This window comes from Tetrao urogallus, assembly GCF_951394365.1.
Source record: "Tetrao urogallus genome assembly, chromosome: 2".
NCBI classification, from domain to species: Eukaryota; Metazoa; Chordata; class Aves; order Galliformes; family Phasianidae; genus Tetrao; species Tetrao urogallus.
In genome coordinates, this window is record NC_136814.1 from 67204547 (window position 1) to 67229285 (window position 24739).

Consider the following 24739-nt stretch of genomic DNA (forward strand, 5'->3'; position numbering starts at 1 on the left):
AGTGGTTGCGGCACCAAGCTGCCGGAATTCTAGAAACATGGAGAGGGTGCTGCCAGGGTTAGGGTTTGGATTTTGGATGGTGCTGTGTGGAGCCAGGAGCTGAAATCAGCGATCCTTCTGGGTTCCTTTCAGCTTGGGATATTGTTTGTGCGAACGTGCATTCACTGTGATGCAGTTATGTTGACCGTGCCTGGGGATGTGTGGTTGTGGAAAAACCTTGTTCAGCAGCAGTGGTGACTTGTTTCTTCTGGGGGAGTGGGGTTTCAGTTCCAGCTGAAGAAACAAACTGATCTACATGTGCTTCACCATCCATTGGAAGAATGACAGATGACAAAGATGTGCTTCGAGATGTGTGGTTTGGGCGCATACCGACCTGCTTCACTCTGTATCAGGATGAGATAACTGAGAGGGAAGCTGAGCCTTATTATGTGAGTATAACCAAGGTGGTCATGAACAATCTGATCCCATGGTTCTGTTTCCTTCATTTAGGTTCATTATACACACTGTAGAGGTGTAGAAAAGGCTTTTTTCTTCATATTCCCAGAAACTTCTGGGACTACCTTATGACCATGCTGTGCAAATCATCTTTCTTCTCAGTAAGTTAAAAAAAACTCAGATTTGTTTTACCAGTGAGATTGAGTTACAATGGGTAATTAAGATCTTAGAAAAACTTATGAGAAAGTTCAGCGAATAATTAAATGGAAAGTGGAGGCTGTACGTACAAACTCACCATGAGTGTATGTTCTTGAAGATTCTTCAGAAGAAAGAACTTGTATGTTGCTTACTGCACAAATAATTTCAGCTAGAGCTTTGTGCCATCTTGAACACAAAAATTAGTTACATAATGTCAGTTCATAAACACTGACTGCAGTTTTTCTTTCATGGATAACTTCAGTGTGTTCTTTAAATGCTAGTAGGTTTGAGAGATCTAGTAGGAAAAGGACCTGTGATGTCTTATCAGACTGGACTGATAGCTGATGATACAGATAAGGGTGGTGGATGTGTTTGAGTTGTAAGCTGAAATGCTTAATGCTAACGTGGCTGTTAGTTTACGGAGTGCCCTGCAGTATTCAGCCTTGCTGCACCTTATAGGCATTTGATTGATAGGGGAAGTTAGCTGGTTCAGTGGAACTTGATCTTGGAAAGTAACAAGTATGTGGGAGGAAAAAATCTTGTACTGAGTTTGTGATTCCAAAATCCTTTTATCTTGTCATATTTCATTCCATGCTTTATAGAAGATACTACTGGATAAAACAGTATTTAATTTATAGCATTTCTTTTTAGTCAGTTACTGATATACCTGTGTGCTTAATGTGTTTTTTGAAATCTAATAAATCATTAATGCTTTTCATTCAGGAATGATAGTGCTTAGCTCTCTATGCCTTAGTTTCACCACTGGTGAAAAAGAAGTACTTTTTTACCTCCCAACTGTATGCCAAATGCTTCTGAACTATTTAGCAATCTCACTTAAAACTCTTTAAAATATACATGTACTTCTAATGTAACTCTCATACAGTATGCACAAGTTTTAGTATTGAAACATGCAGTCTTAATCAGTTTAACATCAGTGTGAAAACCCTGAAGCCATGTTGACTTCTGTGTGGTTAACTTCCTAACCCTAAGAGATGGCAGTGTCTTACTATACTTCAAGCATGTGCAGAAAATTTCAAGGCTTAACGTTCTGCAAAATGTAGTTACTAGCAAATCATAATTCTCAAATTTTAGGTTCTCCCTTTTGCAGATTGTGTTGGAGCTGATAACATAGCTTTACTTCTTGAAGGAACCAAGGATCCATTTTAAGATTTTACATCATGGTTGAGTTCTCGTGGTTTCAATGTGCTTGTGCATTAATATGTTGGTTCCAGTCTGGAGTATGTTTCTGAAGATCTTTTTTTTCCCCTTCTTACAATGCTCAGCTTTCTAGCACAGAACAGTTTCAGAGCCCCCAGGCTGAGCCTTTTTCACACAAAGCTGAAGATGTACTTTAGGCCTGAGATCAGTCTGCATTAGCTGCTAATCAGTATTCAATTTTTGGAATAAAAATGAGGCTGAATTGAAACAACCCTCTCCAAGCATATTTAGCAAACATTCCCAGCACTTGACACCAGTTTTCCTGCTTTTCACATCTCCTGTTATCACACCTCAGTACTTGTTAAAGTAGATACAACCTCTGTGTTCCAGTCTGTTTTCTGTAAATGGGAAGGAAATACTGGTGTCACTGTGTTAAGAGGAAAACAGCTTCTGCTCTGATGAACTTGCTTCATGAAGATGGGAAGACATAGATCTGAAGAGTTGAGGGGTTAGAAAAAATAACCCAGAATCTCTGCAATTCATTTCAGTTTGAGTGGTGTAGTTGGATACCCTATTCAGCCACGTCTGCTAGATGCATTAGCGCAGCACAGGGGTGATATATGCATGTAACACAATGTGGCAATGTATAGGAATAGCAGAGTTAATTTTAAACTATTTTGTCCATCATTTTGGAAAGCAGTGACGTCAAGACTCAGCTGCTCAAGTAAGGCACTGTGTTATTTCCACCAGGTATGTCTTTGCGGTGCTGCACTGCAAATAGATATATCAGTAGGTATGTTTCTTTAAAATGGGTGCTTACAATTTGGAGTGGAAGTGCAGTTAAAAACACCTAGGTTGAACTGCCTTTATTGCTGAACGATCTGCTTTTTTCCTCAGTCCTCAAAATGTCTACAGTATTGATTTTGAAGTAGTTTACGGTTTGTCTTAGTGCGAAGAAGAGTCAGAAGCAGCACGTGCTGGAAGCAGAGCACTCATTGGCAGAGATTCATTAGGTGTGAAGAATGAAATAAGTAAGGCAGTCATAGCATGGTACTTGGCACAAGGGACTAACTTTTGCTGGATCTTCTTTATGCTTAGCAAGTGTGAAAAGGGTTGTTCTATTAAAATGTCTGTAACAGCGAGCAATGTAAAGCCACTCTGGGTTAGGCTGTATTTCTTTATCCTGGATGCATTGGTGATCAAACCAGTCTGCTTTCTGTTAAATCTGGAATTTTTGCATTTTACAATATTTTGCATGCTGCAAAATGGTGTGGTGTTGTTGTGCTTTGGTTTTTTTGTTGTTGTTTTTTTTTTGTTTTTAATGCAGCAAAACCCAGGTGTTCTATCTATATGAGGAATATATTGCAAGCATTTACTTAAGCATTAGGAATTGTTTCATTTTATTTAACCAGGAATGCCTTCTGTAGAGGTTGCTGCTATTAAACTCTGTAGCAGTACATGATCTGCAAAAGGAAGGCATTGCAGTTTGTGTAATTTGGTAAATGGCATGTACTAAACTATGAGGATTCATTTTACCTTGTAAAGGTTTTGAAGTTCTGTTTTTTCTTAATTTAATGAGAACTCCTAATCTTATTTCAGTTTTCTTTTTTTCCCTCAATAGTTCTTGTTGCTATTTTCATTTAAGCTGAGAGTATATCATAGAATAATCATAGAATGGCCTGGGTTGAAAAGGACCACAATGATCGTCTAGTTTCAGCCACCCTGCTATGTGCAGGGTCGCCAACCACCAGACCAGGCTGCCCAGAGCCACATCCAGCCTGGCCTTGAAAATATTTCAAGAAGCATCAGTAGTAATGAATAACAGTGGCAAACCAAATGTTTATTTTTCCATAAGTACGTAAAACAGAATTATTATTATTATTTTTTTTATTCCTTATCCCTGTTTTATTATTAATTGGGAAATAAGATTAACTATATAGGGTGTATATAACTCACTTAAAATATCTGAAGCAAAGCTAAATCTTCTTTTGCAAGGAGGTTAATCTTTTCTCATTGAATACTGAAATGCTTACAGACTGTAAATGTCCAGTGCAACTGTCAATTTACTGACTGATGTAGTCTGTTTGACTTTTGTTATTGAGCACAGCACTGTATTTTTAAGGGGAATGTGATTGGGGGTGCAGAAAACAAAACAAAACAAAAAAACCACAAAACTGAACTCAGTGTTCCATTTTGGGTAGTGCATAACATTACAGTGGAGAGGAAAAAAGTAATACACTGGAAAGCTGTAAGATGAGGTCTTACTTCGAATGAAAAAGTACTGACACTTTTCTTGGTAGTTTGAAACCATTGCCATTTCTCCTAAGAGAGAGTATCACAGAATCACAGAATGGCCAGGGTTGGAAGGGACCTCAAGGGTCATGAATCTCCAACGCCCCTGCCACATGCAGGGCCACCAACCTCCACATTTAATACTAGACCAGAGTAGATTTAAATTAGATGCAAGAAAGAAATCTTCTACTCCAAGAGCAGTGAGGCGCTGGCACAGCTGCCCAGAGAAGCTGCGGTGCCCCAACCCTGGAGGGGCTCAAGGCCAGGTTGGATGGGGCCCTGAGCAGCTGAGCTGAGGGGTGGCAGCCCTGCCCGTGGCACAGGGTTGGAATTGCATGGACTTTAAGGTCCCTTCTACCACAAATGGTTCTATGGTTCTTCCTGATTTTAGTAACTGGTCAAGCTAAGTACTAGAAGAATTATAAATTGCTCTTGATTTGCCTTTCAACATCTTAGCTAAGGCTAAGAAAATGAAATTGCCACCTATTGGATATATAGAACACACTTGCAAACCAAACTCCTAAGCAACTGGTTTCAGTTATGTTTTTGTTTTGTTCTTAATTTATTTTGTAGTAATTTTGATTTGGGGATGTTAGCTGATACACCCTCACTTGTTACATTCAGTATGAAGTTTGAACATGTGTTTTTATCTCTTCGTATGAAAACGTTACCTTTGTTCTTTGACCTGCTGGAATAGGGAAGAGCAGAAATTAGTTTCTAGTCCTCTGCCTCCCACTACATGAAAAGAATTAAGCACTTGTTTTGACTTTTTTTTTGTTAGACTACTGGATACTGCTATTATGTAACTTTTAAATGCATATGTTTGTAGCTTTTCATTAACCATTAATAAGAAAACTGTCCAAAATGAAATCTTACTTCTAAGGGGAAAAAATAGAACGCTGAATTTTGGTTATGGAAACCCATAACTTAAAGCATTTTATTTATTTAGTAATTTTTATGTGTACTTAAAGGATGTGTTTGTTTTTTTTTTTCTTTCAGCTGCTTTTGCCAAGAATAAGCTACTTGACACTGGTAACAGACAAAGTGAAGAAACATTTCCAGAAAGTTATGAGACAAGAGGAAGTTAATGAGATATGGTTTGAATATGAAGGTACGCCACTGAAATGGTGAGTTTAAGTTTGTGCCTTTTCTCAGTTCATTGTGTGGAGACTTTATGAGTTTAGCACAGTGTCAATACTTCTCCTAACTTAACCACTTCATTGGGTTTCAGAGAAGGTGAAAGAGGAGGAAGATTGGGAAGATGTTGATTGGAGGAAAATCTGAAGAAGGTTTAAATGTTGAGCATAATACTGATGATTCTGCTTGTACTTTATGTATAAAAGAGAGGCTGTGCTGCACCTGTTGTTTTTGTTCTTGTCCTCGTAATATGAAATGCCTGTATTTTTGGCCTTATTGTCTCTTGCTGTAGGATTACCAAAGAAATCTGTTGAGTTTATTCTGCATTTTGAAGACATCTGAAATCTCTGGAAATAATACTTTTTTTTTTTTCTGTGTTAATGTGAATTAGATGTTCTGCTTGCAGGCAATAAGATGTGCATAACATTTACTTTCCATTTGTGCGATATGCCTTTGTGCTTAAAAACAGATAAAATAATATTGATGTGTAGACCTTTGCTGAATTGTGTTCAACTTAATTGAAATAATTACTTGCGATTCTGTTATTGTTGTTATGTGGTCTGTGAAAAATACATTTTTTTTCCTAAGGGTTTGGAGAATCACACTGATACAGTCTTATTTGATTAGTTTTTGAGTACTTTGTGCAAGTGTTTTGTTTTGGTGTTTTTTTTCATTTTTCTTTTTCTGCTTGAGTTTGAAAAAACACTGAGAGCTGCAGTGTTTTCTAGGCTCTGTTTAGATAGCACTGGTCCTACCTGTGGCAAGGACTTAGTATTTTGAATCTCTTCTATTTCTTGTATCATAATAGGAAAAAAAAACAAACAGTGACTGTTGTAGCTTTTTTTAATTGGCTGTCAAAAGTGAAACTGAATATTTTATTACTATGAATATAGCATGGAACGTCTTGTGATTAGCAAACATTACATCAGCAGTAAAACAGTGGAACGGGTTGCCCAGAGGGGTGGTGAATGTCTCCATGAGTGGTGCATCCAAAGGCAAGCTGGAAAGGGCTCTTGAGCAACCTGATCTAGCTGCAGGCGTCCCTCCTCATTGCAAGAGGAGTTGGAAGGGACCTTTAAATGTCATCTAGTCTCACTCAAATATTTGATTCTGTGATTGATTGTAATATTTCTAATTACTTAGTCTACACTGTGTCATTTTTCTTGCAATCTGCTTTGTGTAATACTTGGCTGGGATACAGTGTCTGTCCTTTCAGCTGCAGCTCTTCAGTTTTGCAGTGAGTACTGAATAAATTTCAAACAGTTTCAAATTCATGCTCTGCTGTACTCAAACCAAGATCTTGGAAGAGGGTGCAACGCTTCCTGTTTGGAATTCCAGGTAGAGCCTGAGGCCTCCTATCAGACTGTTGGGGCACAGGAAGATGAGTTCCTTCCCTGCAGGTGTGTGTTAGGGGAAGGTCTGTGTATAAGGAGTTGCCAGAAGAGGTCAGCAGACTCCATAGCAGTACAGATGAAAATGCAGTGTATCAAATACTCTCAGACACCGTGCAGTTAGGGGAGCTTAAACCTATAACTGCATTGAAGGAAATGCAGGCAGAATCTGCTTATGGGATTTGGAAAGTAGTTTCCCAAGATGGGAAAGGGCTAGAAAAGTTTGACTTCCGTTGGTGGGAGGAAAGCTCCTTCTCCACCTGCATTTCTGTAATTCATTTCTCATTTTAAGATCTCTCTTGTAGCTGTCACACTTTGCCACCTGCTTTCTATCCATGTCCACTAATTTCTCATTTGAGTGTGGGTTGTTATTCACAGCCCTTACGCTCATAGTTGATAGCCACTAGACCAGCCAACCTGAAGGCAAAGATGCTTTTGCCCCACTTAGGCATTTCCATCTCTCCCTTGCAGACCTTTGTCCTAAAGGAGTGTCTTGTGATTGTAAAAACTAAGATCCTCTTGCCACACGAGCTCCACAACCGCTTACTGACATGCATTTGTCACCCTTGAGCATTTATCTTTCATGAACCTGTGGGCATGCCACCTAGCCTCTGAAGCTGTGTTTCACTTTTAATACATTCAAGATTCCCCTCTTCAGCAATTACTATTTGCACCCATGTGGGTGAATAGCAGGGACTAGTTGTCCAGGATAAAACCTGCTAGTCTTCTGCTTGCCAAGAAGTTGCAGATAAACCTTTCTATAGCAAGTGAAGTGGGCAGGTGGAGAGTGAGTCCCATCTAGGACTGGGAGTAGGAGTAATTACTTATTACTTTTTAGAAAGGTATTACTTTTCAGAAAGGGTGGTCAGGCACTGGAATGGACTGCCCAGGGAGGTGGTGGAGTCACCGAGCCTGGGGGTGTTCAAGGAAAGGCTGGATGTTGTGTTGAGGGACATGGTTTAGTGGGATCTACTGGGAATAGGTGAACGGTTGGACTGGATGATCTTTTAGGTCTTTTCCAACCTTGGTGATTCTATGATTCTATGATTCTAATCTACCACTATTACTGCTTTCTATTTGGTGGTTGTGCTGTTCAGGCTGCTCTGCAGTTTCCTTGGAACTTTCAGCTTTCTGCCACTGGAGCACTAACTGCAAGTGGAGGCGGGCCTGGTTTTTGTTATCAGAGCTCATAACCTCTTGTCTTCCTCATGTTGTGAGTCGCCATTTGGTGCTCCAGTGGCTGCAGACCCACCTTCTGTGCAGCTGAGCATTCAGGGTCTCACCTCTGCAAAGTCCTGGTGGAGATGCCTATCTTCCCTGACACTGAGTGGTGTGCTGGCCTCCCATTGCTCAGCTTATTGACAGCACTTCCTCCATCAACACATCCCTTCTGCAGGCAGTGCCACCACCTCTGCTTCCACTAGCCCTCAGGAGAGATTGCAAGCACTCTTGGCAGCTTGAGGCCTCTCAGCTGCCCAAGCTGAGTGGATGCATCTGATATACCAAGGGAACTTTCTTCGGTGAATTCTGGGGGAGGGCATTGTGTAGGTTGTGACCATTCTTGTGTGCAATTGCTCAACTTCAGTGGACTTTCTGTCCCCATTCTGTGAATTATGCTCAAGGCCTGGCAGTTGTGTGGGAGGTCTGTGGTACCAGTGGAATGGATGCTTTACCCTGCCCAGTTAGGAACTGGCTAAAGACAGAGGTACCATTTGATCAGTACCCATCTGTCACTTTCAAAAGGACTTAAAGTTCTTAAAATTATGTTTTCAAGGGCATCTCTCACACCTTGAAACCACCTTCTGTGTAATAACAAAAGCAGTATTAAATAGAGAATGGCTAGAAGTCAGTGCTGTTATGCTTCTATAGACTGAAGGCTTTCCCAAACCAATCGTTATTGTAGCTACATGTTTTTTTTAATGAGACTTTTGGTCTCTAAGACATTTTCTTTGTATTCCTCCCCCCACCCCCTTTTTTTTCCTTTTCCTTTGAGAAATTATAGTTGAGAAATTATAGTCTTCAGTTAAGACCAGTTTGATTTTCCCCAATCCCATGTGTTGGGTTTATTTTTTGTTCTATTTTTGATTTTTGTTTTTGGGATTTCTTTGTGTGTATGTGTGTGTATAGGTGGGGATGGAGGGTGTTAAATAATACTTCTGTGGGTTCCCTTAGCTGCTGTTCTGTTTTTTTCTATTCTTTAGTGGTAGCAAATCTTTAAAGTCATGCTTGGGTTTTTGAATTATTATATTTTAGTTACTGTTACTGTTGGTTCCTGAGAGCATCTGCATATTTCTTTAGTTGCAATGAACATTTTTCAAATAAAGGTTCAGAAACAGCATCACAGTAGTACTGCTGGATGCAACATCTTTAATGAGGGAATATTGATCCTTAACACAAGGCAGATGCACTCTTAAGAACGGAGTTTGAAGGAACATTGCTCCTTTTCATCCCATTTACAAATTGACAAGTCTTCTTTTATTCCTCATTACCTTCTTAATGCCTTTCTTAATCCTGTCTTGATTAACAAATACAGCATTATTATGAAATACAAATAATAGTTTTGGTCTTATGTAGCATGCTATTGATTACAGACTTTTAAAAAATATGCTTCTAACTGCATCTCAAAAATAAATGAAATACAGCATTATGTACAGGCATTACTTACGGCTTCTGTGGGCTTCGGATTAAATGCCAGTATGCGAGCTGGAATTTGAGGCAGGAAGAATCTTACCTGTCATTACTGAATTACTCCTGTGGCAAGCCTTACTCATAATGTAAGACTTCATTTCAGAACAGAAAATGATTTTTCTCACAGTCTGCTGTCATCACCAGTCTCAGGTGTTCAGCTATGAACAAAATGATTTCAGGGCTAACCTCTTCAGAATGAGAAGCATATGCTTGTATATTTAAGCTGGAATAAGCTCCCCAAGGAGGTGGTTGAGTCACCAGCCCCGGACGTGTTTAAAAACCGTTTGGATGTGGTGCTCAGGGACACGATTCAGCAGAGGGTTGTTAAAGTTAGGGTAGTATGGTTGGGTTGTGGTTGGACTTGATGATTTTTAAAGTCTTTTCCAACCTCAAAGATTCTGTGATTCTAATATAATCTATACAAAGCACAAGGATTTCACTTAAACTTGATTATGTTTATTTTGTTATCTGTGCTTGATAGAAAATAGATGTAGGCCAGTAATGGTTTGGTGTCTTTTGTAGCTCTACATATATAAATACGTACATACATATATATATAATATATAAATGGGAAGGTTTTTTTTAATGTTTGTATAATTATCAAAGGAAATCTGATTTTTGTTGCCTAATGCGTCTGGAAAAGCACTTTTGCTGAAACCCTGCTGAAGAACTCAATGCATGATTGGCAGTTAATAAAACGTCTTAGTGATAAAGCTCAAGTTTTTACCACTGAATCTGGATGAATCTGAATATATACGTTATCTGTATGCTTTGTTCCCCCCATATCCCCCCTGAAAGGAGAGAACAGTTCTAGATCTTGGTATATTTCCCCTATTTTCTTAAGAAGTCCCAAATGCAATAGATAAATTCAAGAATTGTGCCCTTTTTAAAGTTTTGCTGTTGTGTTTCTGGCATAGTTTTACATGGGTTTACCAGTAGAGGGTGCCAGAGCCCTGTTTATGACAGCTTAGAAGTGAGTGAATTGGCTTCTCACAGGTGCTTTTAGGGTAATACTGTCTTACTGCTTTTTTGAACTTTTGAAACTCGTTCTTGGTTGACTCTGCGTCCTCTGTTCAATCCTATTTAATTTATTGGAGCTGCTGAGTTTACAACTAAGTGTGTTTATCTTTGTAAGATCAGGAAACTAATGAGGCCTTTTCAGTTGGTTGATTATTTTTTTTTTCTTTGAAAGGAAAGAGAACAGAGCTTTTCAAAATACCTGGAAGTTTTATGTACATGATATAATTTGCATTGCTGGAGACTGCATCTTCTAAAGAATTTAAAAGGGATGAAGCTACAGGACAAAAGTGAATATTTGGAGAGAGCAGATTTGTATGTGTTCTCCAGTTGAGAATACCATTGAAATTCAAAACTCTGATCTAGTTTTCCTCCCCTTGATTTGATAGTAAAGATGAAGGGATCACCATTTTTTTTTTTCCTTTTCATCTTTTCTACAGATAAATCATTTAGCTTTTCAAATGTCTGAACAGCTGCTGTCAGAACGACTCGTGTTAATGTTGAACTTCTTAACTTAAAATACCACTTGGAAGGGTTTCACAGGGTAGCAGTAGGCTGCTTATGCAGTTGCAGTGCTAGAAATGTTCTATGGGCATAGCATTAAGACCACTGGTTTTGAATATGTGAATATGTGAATTCCAGGCCTGATTTTTACTGTGAACTGTAAGTCAATTATACCCGTCTGTGTAAACTTTTTTTCTGAATAAACAAAAATGAACATGAACTGCGGAAAGAAAGGAGCTAATTTATTTATGTAGATATTCTAACTGTTGTATGTAGAATTAAATGCACGGTTTCTATGTTCATTTAATCTTTTAATTTTCTAGGCATTACCCAATTGGTTTGCTGTTTGATTTGCATGCATCAAATACAGCCCTTCCTTGGAGCATCACAGTGCATTTCAAGGTAAAATTGAAATACACCTTAGATTAAGAACAACTGAGCACAGGATTACATGAAATTCAGAAGTTATGAAAAATTTTCATAAGTGTTCTTATTTTACAAACAGGTAAATGGTAGGACTTTCTGATGAGAATGTTTGTTCCTCAGGAAATAGCTAAAATTTCCTGAAAATCTACAGTTTTTTTTCCATGAGCTTGTGTGTGCTTTCAAAATGATCTTTTAAAAATGATTCTGTTGTAATCTGAAAACCCAAAATTGTTTTTCAAGTGAAGTTATGAGATTGCATCAGTGCAGTTGAGTGGATAAAAAGGAAGAACTTTCCGTAACAGTCAATTCAAGTTGACTGAAGACTTGGAAGATTGAGAAGTGCTCATCCCTTTGGGCACATTAACATAGATATGAGATACTGCAGAAATCCTTGAAGTCAGGGAGTTGCTATCATTCTTTGAAGTTGTACTTCATGTGGGTCCCCCTTAGAGAACTGAGTGAAATGGGTTTGGTCTTGTGACAGTTTAGTCACAGGAGAGACGTTACCTTGATTACGCATTGTAAAACCATTAGGTATGACTTCATGGCACTACTGATCTTTGCTCAGAAAAGTACTTGTGCCAGATTCTTTCATGCTCTGAAATGCATTGAGAAGGTGGTGCCAGGTATGTTTTGAAGTGAGAACCAAAAATCATTATGTTTAACTATGAAATTAGTTGGTTTATTACTGTAGAGATATAAAAGAAACAACAAAATAGGAAAATGTACAAAAGAAAGCACTAAATTAATAAGCTTGACTTCAGCGTGAGATTTGAGCATACTGGAAGGCATTCTGGGAAGCAGTGTCATTGAATGTTTTCACTCAGAATATTCCTCTCTTTTATAAATGATCTTTCTAGTAGCAGTAATGTGATTTATTTTTGAAGCATAGACTGTAATTGTGTTTTCTTATGATGTATAATTGTTCTTAGGATATATAATTTTGCATGTTGAAACAGTAAAAGTGAATGTAAAGACAGGGATGTTTTTGAAACAATTATAATTGCTACACTTCTGATATATGTCAAAGAGGGGTGGGGTAAAGAAACTTCCAAGCTGTTTTGAAGAAACTGTAGGGTGTCTAGTTTCATAGATTGTGATTTAATTGTTGCACATCCTGAGAGCTCTGGAAGACTAACAGTAGCAAGGAGAGGATGTTGCCATCCCAAAGTAGAGCTGCCCTGAGAAATGAATTGCAGCACCGCAATGAATTTCAGTTTCATGTAGTAATGAAAGCTGATTTCAACTGTCCTTGTATTGCTGCTGGCCCAGAGATCAGCTAATTTGTTTTTCTCAAGGGGATTTTCTCAAGCTAATAAGTTTTTCTCAAGGGGATGCATGAAAGATCAGTGGAAATAATTTACTGCTAAAGAAGTGTTATTTTAGAAGTTTTTCTAACTTAGTTTTTAAAAACATAACACCTTGGATTAAGCACCTGCTTAATCTCTTTTCTTGTTTTTGACGTAACTTGAAAGCTTGTTTAAATTAGCCCACCTTAATGCTTAACGTAAAACATAACCACAATGTATCAAAGTGTGTCAAAATGTTGATGACATTTTCATGTGTTTTAATTCTTTACAGTTTAAAGAGTCTAGGTGGATTGCTGCCTGAATTATTCTTTTCATTTGTGTGTAGTTACTCTTCAAAGAACCATATATTTTATTTATTTTAGCTACTGTTAGATTTTTCCATGCTTTAATTTTTGTTGTCATGGCTTTTCATTTTTACTTTTACAAAAGTATGCAGCCAAATAAAGAACAAAAATATTCCTTGTTGAAGAAACAATTTATTTGCATCTGCTACTGGTATTCAACGAGACATCATTGATTTATATCTTTACTAAAACTGAACTGTAGTTGCCTAAGTCATAGTTGATGTACCTGAACAGAGTACTAACGTCTGAGAATCCTGTGGTATTGTAATCTAGGTTACTTGCTTCTGTTACCAAGTTGTGGCTTTATGGAGAAGAGGGAAACTTTTATTCTTTTCCATTAAGTTCAGCATGCGTAGCATTATTTATGTTCTCAGCGTGGTAACCAGCTCTCTGGATTTTGAGTAGCTGGCAGGAGGTGATGAACTGCTCTGGAAATGCTGTCCCTAGAAGAGGAAGGTAAATCAGATATGCCAGGTGAAAGGCAAACAACTTTCTTCTGCTGAAGCCCTTACCTGCTGGCCCTTGCTTTTCTACAGACAACCTATTGTAGTGAATCACAGAATCATAAAATCACAAGGTTGGAAACGGCCTATAAGATCAACCAGTCCAACCGTCTCCTCATCACCGTTGCCACCACAAGCACTAAACCACATCTCGCAGCTCCTCATCCAGACGCCTCTTGAACACTGCCAGGGACGGCGACTCCACCACCTCCCTGGGCAGCCATTCCAGTGCCTGACCACTCTCTGAGACAAAAAGTTCTTCCTTATGTCTAATCTAAACCTCCTCTGGTACAACTTGTGGCCGTTTCCCCGTGTCCTGTTTGTTGCCTGGGAGAAGAGGCCAAACCCCTCTTCACCACAACCTCCCTTCAGGAAGCTGTACAGTGCAATGAGGTCTCCCCTGAGCCTCCTCTTCTCCAGACTGAACAATCCCAGCTCCCTCAGCCGCTCCTCATAAGGTTTGTGCTCCAGACCCCTCACCAGTTTCGTTGCCCTTCTCTGGACACGTTCCAGGGCCTCAATGTCTTTCCTGTAGTGAGAAGCTCCATCTGCTTTTGTATGGCATCAGCTGTCTTCCATTCTTGGTTTTCTTAGTTCAAAATGGGGTCTGGTGGACTGAAAAAGAAGTGCTTTGCCACGTAGTACATGAATTATAGAACTGTTAAGAGACATTGTGAAAACCAGTAGTATAAATGAGGTGTAGGTTTCTTTTTTTTTCTTAAAAAAAAAAAAAAAAAAAAAAAAAAATTCTCAAAGAAAGGACTGTCGATGGTAACTAAACACAAACACATGGACCATTCCACTGCCACTGGATATGATCTTTATGACCTTTAATGCTGTATTATTGGTGTAATTTAAAAAAAAATTACCCTAGTACTGACTGTCATTGTATAAACAGGTGTTTTGTGGACTGGAACTGATACATAAGTCTGGGTGGAATGGGGTTACGAAACCAGACTGATGAAATTGCCTGCTATGGTTTTGGAACAGTTTTATGTAAGAAGTTTCTTAGTGCTTCTGTCTGTACAGATGATACTTTCCTCTTTATGACTAAAATTATACTGTAAATATCTACTGATACATGAAGCAAAACCTGCAGTACTTTAGCTTTCTAAGACAATCCTGGTCAACTCTTAATAGCCTGTCTTTTACAGACGTAGGACATAGAGAGAATAGGACATCAGTAATAGGAGTATTTGAATTAAAGCTGCCAGTGAGATCTCTTAAAACTTTTTGCAAATCTCATAGTTGCGTAACCACAGGTGACTACCAGCTTGTTTATGATTGTCTGTTTCTTCGGGGAACTGAGTCAAGTTATTTACATTTCACTATTTCCTGTATAGGCAAGTAGAACTTAAAAACAAACAGGAATGTGTTACGTATTTAACTGCAAAACTTTCTTCTTCTGTCCCCTATTTTATATAAGTGAGGATACCATATTTTATGTTGGCAGTCTCATGTAAGTAAAATTTAGTATGTCTGTAGTAGGTGTAGCAGTGTTGTTATATGTTACCTCTTCTGTGCTCAAGTTCTTCAGCTTCTACTCACAGTACTGAATAGAAATGTGCCAGTGTTTTTCATCTAAAGGAAAAGAGACAGCACCGAGATCATGGGAATGTCTTCCAGTGTTACCACTTAGAAGCTGGGAAAGTGAATTCTTACATCTTTGTACTTTCTACCAGTTCAGCTTGCTTTGATCAGTTTTAAGTATCTCCTTGCTATTCTGTAGACCATGCCATGTCTTAAAACACATTCCCAAGGAATGACATTTGCTGTCATTTGAAATTCATTGAAGAAAAATCAGCGTGGAGATCTTTGTAGGAAAACTTGAATATCTGACCTGGCAGTTCAACACTTAGACACATGTAACAACATAGTTCTTGAATTTGTTGTTTTCTCAAAGCTTGCTAAACCTTAAACTTTAAACTGTGGAAGTCAGTTTGTAGGTTCCCATATTACTTGGCTTAGGTACGTTTGTTCTTTCATCTTTTTTGAGGGATGCTGGTGTCTTGCTTTGAATTCTTGCATGTGAAGAGCTTTTTGATCTTGAAATGTAATATTTCTGATCGTTCTTTTCTTTTGGATTGGTTACCAGAATACACTTCATTTGAACAAGTTAGTTAAACTTCTAAAAGTATTTTACAGGCTCTTGCAGATGTCAGCAGGCAAATAACAATCCCAGTAATGTGTTCCATTAATCTTGGAACCTGGTAAGCTTAGATGCTCAGCATTGAAGGAGAGAGTGAGCTTTGCTCTGGAAAGAGCTTTCATTTCTTGCTCATCTCCTCTAAAGTCTTTGTACTTGGCCATACCTATATGAGAAACAAGCTTCATCTATGTCTTGTTTTCTAGTCAGCTCTGTGACCATTGGTCTGAATTAACAGTAGTACTTCTTTGTCAAGTTGGATGCCAAACTGTTTGTACTTTCAGGGGAAAGAAATTGGCAGTCTTCTCTTCCTATTGCACTTGTGGTTTTGGAAGATAATCTTCTTGATGCACAGATCCCAGAGTCAGGGATTAATGTCACGGAGAAAACACTGTGTGAAATACTAAGCATAGAGAAGGGAAGAATTTGGGGGAAGGATCTTTCCAATATTTGTTAATACCTGAAAGGAGGATGGAGTGAGAATGGAGCCAGTCTTTTTTCAGTGGTGCCCGGTGGGCACAGACTGGAACGCCAGGATATATATTGTGCTGTGCAGGTGACAGAACACTGACACAGGTTTCTCAGGGAGGTTGTGTGGTCTCCTCCTTGGAGATATTCAAAATCACCTGGACATGGGCCTGGGCACCCTGCTCTGGGTGTCCCTGATCAAACAGGGGTTGCACTAGATGGACTCAGAGATCCTTGCCAACCCCTCCAGTCTGTAATTCAGAAACTCTCTAACCTCTCTTCAGTAATCTAATGAAGGGGGTACTATTGTTCTTATCTTTCTAGGTAAGGCTATCCCCAACTCTTTTTCATATTGCTAGCTGTTACAAGAGGAAAGGTATGGGTTTCTCCAGTAGAATGTTGTTCCTACTGTGACTTGTTAACTCTGTTGTAAAAAAAACCCTTTGAAATATCTCCTATTACATGCATTTCCAAAATGGTTTTGACAGTCCTTACAAAAACTTTTTTTTAAACAGCTTATTTCTAATGGGTTAAGAGGAAAGAGAACATTGTAGAGTAAGAGGTGAGAAATAAAAATATGTGGCAAGCCCATGTTATAAAGGGGAGTACTAATGATGCTACTTTGGTTTGATTCCAGGGGTTGTGCTGTTCAGTATAGTCAATAAGCAACTGTGAAAAGGGAGTGAATATGGAGGGGATAAAACATGCAGGGTTTTTAAACTTAATAAATCCAAATAATGGATTTGTGATACCATGTGCTTGTATTTTAAGATTGCAAATGATGCTGTCAATAGAAGAAAAACTACACCTATACCTACACTTCTGAGTAGTTAATATCCAAAAGTGTGTGATTTGTACCTGAACAAGATTAATGCTATACTTTCTTAGTAAATGAATTAGAAAGGTAGTTATCACTTACTAAGTAATAATTGTACATCTGCAATGTTGAATGCTCTCAGCGATGCTAATGAAATAAAAAGGAATCATGAAATCATGTTACGCAGTCTAACAGTAAACACATCTAGTAAGTAAAATTGGAGAAAGCTTTCCAACATCTTTGAGAATAAATGTTTGCTGATGACCTATATGCTGTAATTCATACATGTGGATGATGATAATTGGAGGAAACTTTTCTACATAAACTTCATTGAGAAGTGGTAGGAACTGCTAGAGAATTAAACATATGCTTGAAAGCATATTAAAACACTTCCCTGAATTTGGAAGGTAGGTAAGGGACTAAATATATCCACCTATGTATTTAAATGTTCAAGTTGAGGTTGAGTAGTTTAAAGTAATTTCTAGTTTTACAGAAAATTGTTCAACTTTAATTTTTTTTTTGAACATTTTTCACTGCTAAACCTTTCTTTCATCAGTAAGAAAATAGATGTTATCTTTGCTAAGTAGAAAGTTGCTGTCTGTTTCTGTTGTATAAATATAAAGCAGATTAAAATAATCTTTTATTCTTCAACTTCTGAGGTCTGTGATACATTTATTTCTCTTGATCTGTCTTTCTCTTTATAGAATTTTCCGGAAAAGGATCTTCTGCACTGCCATTCTAAGGATGTGATTGAAGCTCATTTTATGGCTTGCATAAAAGAAGCAGATGCTTTAAAGCACAAAAGTCAAATCATCAATGAGATGCAAAAAAAGGATCATAAACAACTGTGGATGGGGTTGCAGAATGGTAATACACTGCATCAAATATTAATTATGTTTAGTACTACCATGCTAATAAATATGTTTAAGTAATGTCATGGAAAAGATCTATTTGACTAAAAAAGAGCAGTGAGTATGTGATAGCCCAAAAGTTAGCTTGGGATATTCAAGGAAGTTGAATTGAGTCATAAATTGAGTTGAGTTACAACTGTTCAAACAAAACAAAACCAGCAACAAAATACTTAGTGTAGTTTTGTGTAACCGATGGTCGCACCTGGGGTATAAGTGCTGTTCACCTGGAACTATCTTAGACTGTAAAAGAGAAATAGCTCTCCTCTCATTTATGCTTACAGATTGCCACTGATAGGCAATAGATGTGGACTTTGATAAACAAATTATTAATAAAATTAATAATTTTACTCCCTCCACCCTTTTAACTTTTATTCCTGGTTTTACTGTGGCTTTCACAAAGGTCTTTCATTGGTGAGCATTGACTTGGAAAAAATCAGCAAAATAATGCAGAACAGAACATTATAAAATTAATGCTCTTTCTTTAAACAGAGGGTGTGAATTTTTATTGCAGTGTGAAACATAACATCATTTCAGCATCTCTTCCTACTTATCATGGTTCTCAGAGACCTGTAGGTTGGAAAGTTGTGTGTAGGTTTCAGAAGCTACTGGCTGGTGAAATAATTTTTAGTATGTTTTCCTGATCTCTGAAGTCGTTGTTAGATAATTACTGGTGGATTTCTGAAAGATTTAAGGGATAATACATTTAACTATGTTAACATTTAACTATGTTGAGATACTAAACAGAATTAACTTCTTCCTCTGTGCAACCTGGTCTAGGGAGGCTGCTTTGGCAGGGGGGTTGGACTAAATGATCTCTAGAGGTTCCTTCCAGCCTCTATGGTTCTGTGATTCTGTGTGTTAAAATTAAACAGAACAGGAAAACCTCTGAATGCAAGAAGTTTTGAGGCATGTGTTTGCTTTAGACAGCAAGGTGTCAAATTATTTTGGATTTGGTATGTTTATTTAATGAGTGTGTGGGTTTTCAATTTTTTTTTCTTCTTTAATAATTTTGAAATCTAAGTGCTTACTTGGAAACTCTGGTTTCTGATAGTGATTTAATTGAAGCAGTTAGAAATTGAAGGGCTATCTCAACTTGACATTTTGCCTAATAAAATCTTGAGAGATGCATTACATACGTGTAAAACGTCTTTGGTAAAAATGTATTGAATCTGGTTCAATTCAAAATACTTTAACTTCTTGAGAGATTGCTTTGTGTAGATATCGACAGCAAACTGACTGATGTCAATTTACAACAATGAGTATATGAGTAAATGAAGTGTTTCTCATGGAGTAAGAATCCATAAGAAAATATATTTCCCTAAAGCCTGTATTGTCACAAATCAATCAAAACTGCATTTTTTTAAATAATTCTGTAAGAAAACTGTATTCTGATGTTGTAGCATTTGTCTTGCAAGCAGTTGAGTTCAAGAGAAGCAAAATGCTGTGCCAGCATACTTCTCCTTTCTATATTGAGAACTACTAGCTTTACTGAAAATAAAATCCTGTCCCTTAGTCCTGTTGCTGGTGTGTTTGCAGAAGCACACTTTGTGCTCTTTATATTAACACTTGTTACAGTTGAAGCCACAAGATCTCTAATGTGAGTGAACTGTGTTAATGGCAGAACAGATAAGTGCACAAAGAAATAGTATGAGTTAAGACTCTTTATTTAAGCAGAAATTATAGAACCTCTTATGGATACCTTCAATATTGCAAGGTAGGAGAACAAGTAGGCAGGATTTTCTTTTTGTACTCGTCTCAGACACTTTTAGTTGATTATTTGTCTATCTTTAGTTCTAGGCAAACTGGATATTACTGTTGCTTAAGAACAGAGGTTGCTTAGCAAGGCTGAACTGTATTTAGGAAGGTTTCACTGTATTTAGTGAGAAATTGCACCTGTGGAATCTGGCACCTAAATGTGAAGTTTAAACAATCTTGAATACTTTCAAATGCTAATTTTAATTTCTCAGATCTTCATAAAAAAGAAACAAGAAAAGCTAGTGAAACCAAGAAAACTCTTTTTAAGCACGTTATATTTTTCAGAATGTTTTTATAGGCTTTCGTTTGAGATGTAATAATTTTAAACCTCTGTGAAACAAGAAAGAATCACCACAAAAAAGAGAAGAAAGTAGCATTTGCGATACTGCCTTGTAAATTATGATACATCTACAGGGTTTGTTTCTGTGAAACTTCAAATAATTTCCTTCTTTGCTTAAATATAGGAAGTGTTATTCTATTTAGTGATTGACTGCAGTGCTTACAGGGTATGTTCTTCAGTATTAAACTTGGTTTTGGAAAAAGAATTCTTTTTTGCTTTTTTGAGGAAGTGTAATGACCAAATATAATTCGATATAAATGTTTCTGCTGAGAAGAAAGTACTAGAGGAGTATGATAAACTAGCATGATAAACTTCTCCAGTGTCTGTAGGCTCCCTAAAGGGGGCATCTACAGAGCTGTGATAGTGAATTTGTAGCTGGTAACAAGTCATAGGTATTCCTAACACCTTTTATTTCCCACCTTCCACTATTTCTGATTTTGTATCAGTCTGTGACTAAATTAAGTAGGTAATTTTCTGTCTACTGGTTGAGCTGTGCTTTTGCTTGTTCCTCAGACTTCAGTGAGTTGATTTTTTTTGTCCTTAAAATAGATATTTCCTTAGCTAGAGCACTTCTTTGGAATGGGTGCATCTTAATTTTGACTAATATCATGGATGCCTGAATGTAATGAAGGGGAAGCAATAAAAGCAGGGTATGTAGCTACATTGACCTCTGCTCCTTTGTAAGAATTGCTGAAATTCCTTGGTCAGAAATGATGGAAAATGTTACTACTGTTCTTGCTATAATAATGTTATGGCCCTTTTTATCATGGGTAAAGAGGATTTTCAAGTGGGTGGCTGTTTCTTCTGGCCTTTTGTGGTAGAAAAATAAAGGCACTCTGCTTTGAAATATTCAGACTGTGGGCCTAATGATGACTTAGGATCAAACAAATGAGATTTCAACTCTTTTTAGTGTGAGAGCTGTATTTCTTGCATGGTTCAAAGAATTACCGTCTATAACTTTCGGTATATAATAGTTCTGATAAAAGAAGGTTTTTAGAGTCAGCACAGCTGCTTTTCATCAGATGTGGATAGAGAAGCAGCCATACCCTGAAATTTTCACAGGCATCCTTTATAGCTGGTAAAAGCTGGACTTGGTGTTTCAGATGCATGAGTGGGCAAAATGAACAGTAAAACCTCATGACCACTTTTAAGATTTCTTTATATTTTATAAAATATAATGAAGTCATTTTACTGAAAATATTGTGGAAAAAAAATGTAATGCTTATTCATACTGTAGGGTTTACCTACGATATGAATGTATGGCGATGTTGAATTGTTCTTATTAAAGAAGTTCTATAAACATTCAAAATATGCAGTATTTAGTTTTTAAATTCGTGTGATCTTTTTCTCACGTTACAGACAGAATGGGACCTATATTTTCTTTATTTCTCAGTTTCATATTTAAAGCAGTCCTGTGTTGTTTTTTTTCTCATTTGTGGACTGTAAGTCATGTATTACTGGGTTATCACGTTCAAAGTTCGAAATAGGAGCTCCCAGAGAGTGAAACTGTCATACCTTATCGATATCTTTTGTGCTGCATGGCTCACAGGTGTGATGTGTATGTGTTTTCTCTCGTGAAGAACCAATGGAAATTGATGCTGTTCTTTACCTCAGACTAAGATGATAAGTGTGTGTAGATAACTGAAGAAATGTCATCACAACTTACCATCTGAAACCTAAATTAGGCAATATGTACTTAGAAAACCTTCAGAAAATTAGCAAAAGAACAAATGAACAAGCCAAGCCCTCAGTTTTCACATCACAAAGCCATCGTTTTTTTTCTTCCCTTTATCTCTACCAAAATAGTAATGTTCTGTTTGCAGAGATCTGTTTAACTTCAGAAAGACAGAACAACTGTTGTTCTTTGAAAACGTGTGTATCATTTAAGAGGATTAAAATAAAAGCAGATCATTACCTTTCTGGGCTGGTCATTAAAATTCTCTTGAAGTGCCTATTTTTTCTTATAGTAATTGTCACAAACTGCATATTTTGGAGTTAAGAGGGCATAACATGCACTGAACAGTGAGACTGCTCGTGCTGGAACAGCCTGGTGAAAGCAGGATTTGAAGAGCTCTGCCCAGAACTGTATTGGTGTTGAGCTGGGGCCAATAAAGCTGGCTAGATTCAGTCAGGATAGACTAGCAGAATGAATCAGATGCATCTGAGCAGGCCTTCCTTCGGATGATCTGGGAAGGTGATGTGTTTTGCTATTCGTGAAAATGGATTGTTACTGACTTCAGCATTAGTTCTGTAATGTTTACTGGCTTGTTACTCTGTATACATAAACGAGTAACCTAGTGATGCACCCACAAAAGTGCAGTATTGTGGTTCTAAACAGTCAGCCCCCTCCCCCCCCAGTGCTATTTTAATTAGATAAAAGTGATACAGAACCTCTTTTTTTTATTTCTTTTGAACTGCCTTCTGTTTTCTTCATTGCACCTTCTCCCTGAAAAGAATTTCATTTCCTGAAGTATGCAGATGGAGGCACAAGTCTAACCAAATGTCTGAGTAGACCATCTCTAAAGAGCAGACTTCATTTTGTTTGAAGTATGCAGGCTGTCTGGATTTGGTCCAGAAGACTGGAGATGAGTAAAATTGTCAGGAGTCATTTAAACTTTGACTCATCCAGGGAAGTCTGTGACAAGCCCTGCTGTTCTGTTTTTATCTAGCCTGCGAGTTGTGTTCCAAAGATGATTGTTTTTTTGTTTAATAGTCAGCAGCACTTTCTTTTCAGTTTAAGTCACAATATGTGCTCAGATCTCCGGCTTTTAGGCTGCAAAGAAAGCTTAATTTAAGTAGGAAGTATGTGTTTCTACATACAGATAATAGAAAGAAGTTAGGAACAAAAGGGACTACTTTCTGCCAGATAAGTTGATGACCTAGAAAAGAAGGGAGATAGTATTGAGGAAACAGCATAGCTAGTGGAACTTCTGTGTAGGGAGGATGTTTAATAAGTGAAAAGAGTGTTGGTAAGGTGTGGCTCCTTTGTGGAGAAAGGGGAAGGCAGCCCTTTTCACATACCTCATTATCTGTCAGACCCCAAATGCTGCTTTGTCATACAGCTTTCAAAATGTCCTGCTAACCTGCGAAGATTAAGCAATGCTTTGAATCTTCAGTTGTCTTTAGAATGCTACTTTTATTTGAGAACTAATGGAAAAAATATAGCATAAGAATATGCACGTGAAGCATGCTCGTCTCAAACCCTTTTTTTTCTTGAGTTTAATCCATAGTTCATTTTACGCTGTGGCTTATGAATTATTATTTTTACTGAATTTACAGCTAACAGTACGTGCAGTTTCTCCTAATTCTTCTGACACTGGTGATGTAGTTGCATGCAGGCAAGATGAGCCGAATTAATTTAATTTAGATGATAATAGTACTAAAAGGTTTTACAGATGCCAGTAGCCAACCTTGAATCCCATCTCCACTGTACTTTATTACTGCTAGTACTTGAGCTAATTAGCTTACTAGTGCTGATTTCATGGCTTATTCATCTAGGATGGCCAGACCAATTCATTTGCTCTTGACTTCCAAATTTTACAGTCTTTACTGCCTTTCCATGGTATTATGTAATAACACACCAACTCAGTGAGAACTTGGAGGATGCCTAGAACTTCTGGGGAAATCATCCTAGTGAGATATTTTTATGAGTAATGACTGTTCTTGAATTATAAAGTAAAATCACGACAACTTCAGATGCATTAATGTTCAGTGTTGTACTTTACTATTTATGATATGAAAAATATTTCCACAGTTCTGTTGCTAGCTTCTGTCACATTAAGTAAACAGTTACTAACTCCCTATATATATATGCATCTATCTATATCTATTTATGTATCTGTCTATGCATCTATATCTATTTATGTATCTATCTATGCATCTATCTATGCATGTGATAGTTACTCTCATCTGATGACATTCTGAAAAGACAAATGAACATTGTTCCCTGGTGTAATAGTTATTATAGTAGTTATTCCCATCAACTCAGTACTAGTGAAGATGAACTGGGAATACTGTGTCCACCTTGGATCTCCAGAACGATAGAAATGCTGGCAAACAGCAGAAAATCCAAAGAATGCTGTTCGGACAACTAGGGGTCTGCAGTATATGCTGCAATAGAAGAGACTGTATAGTTTAGCCTGGAGAAGGCTGAAGATGGATTAAGCATCAGCTTTTCACTACCTGAAGGGAGAAATTGTAAAGAAGAATAGAGTTCTGACTCCTCTTGGATGTGCCTGCATTGATGATAGAGTTTGACAAGTACAAAAGATGGTTACACTTGGAGGGATTCTGTTGGGATAAGGGCAAGGTGTTTGAGAGTGGTAAAACGTGAACTCATTGCCCAGAGAGCTCTCTAACCCTGGAGACTGTCAGAACTTGCCTGTATAAGGCCTTGAGCAAGCACATTTAACTTTATGTAGGCAGCTCTGTTTTGGACTGGAGCTCATATTCCAAAACCTTCCTCCAAAGGCACTTCAAGTCTAATTTTTGCCACGATTCTGTTATGTCAGTTGTTAATGTTATGGTTGATTCTGCCCAAGCTGTACATCATTTCTGTGGTTTGTATGGTTATTGGACAGTGGTGAACCACTGAGAATAGAAGAAAAAAATTTGGGTTTTTTGACTCCAGAGTTGGATACACTTTTATGCTGGCTGCAAATTGCAATTGTTTGCATAGAGTTAGAGCTACAATTTAATCCCAAGCAGCTTAAAAAAAATAACCAAGCCAACTAGATGACTTGAAGAAGAAGCAAGGAACCATACAGGAAAAAATCAGGCATAAATGATAAACTGGGTGCTACAGTTGTTTCTTTTTTGACTCTTCAAAAATGTATAGGGAGATAAGTGCCCAGAATTACCATTTCCTTTCTGAATTTAAGCAGTAATCTTTTCCACATT

At 37.6% G+C, this 24739-nt stretch overlaps 1 protein-coding gene across 1 annotated transcript in view; it reads left to right on the top strand.

Moving 5' to 3' along the window:
• Nucleotides 1-320: 320 nt before the first annotated feature.
• Nucleotides 321-24739, top strand: part of ATG5 (autophagy related 5) — a gene marked incomplete at both ends in the record, with an annotated part of 68770 nt that continues 44351 nt past the window's right edge. The window contains 4 exons of the mRNA XM_079550513.1: nucleotides 321-428; nucleotides 5083-5210; nucleotides 11144-11222; nucleotides 17539-17701. Of these exons, the coding sequence (XP_079406639.1) occupies nucleotides 321-428; nucleotides 5083-5210; nucleotides 11144-11222; nucleotides 17539-17701 (478 nt within the window). The remainder of the gene's footprint in view (nucleotides 429-5082; nucleotides 5211-11143; nucleotides 11223-17538; nucleotides 17702-24739) is intronic.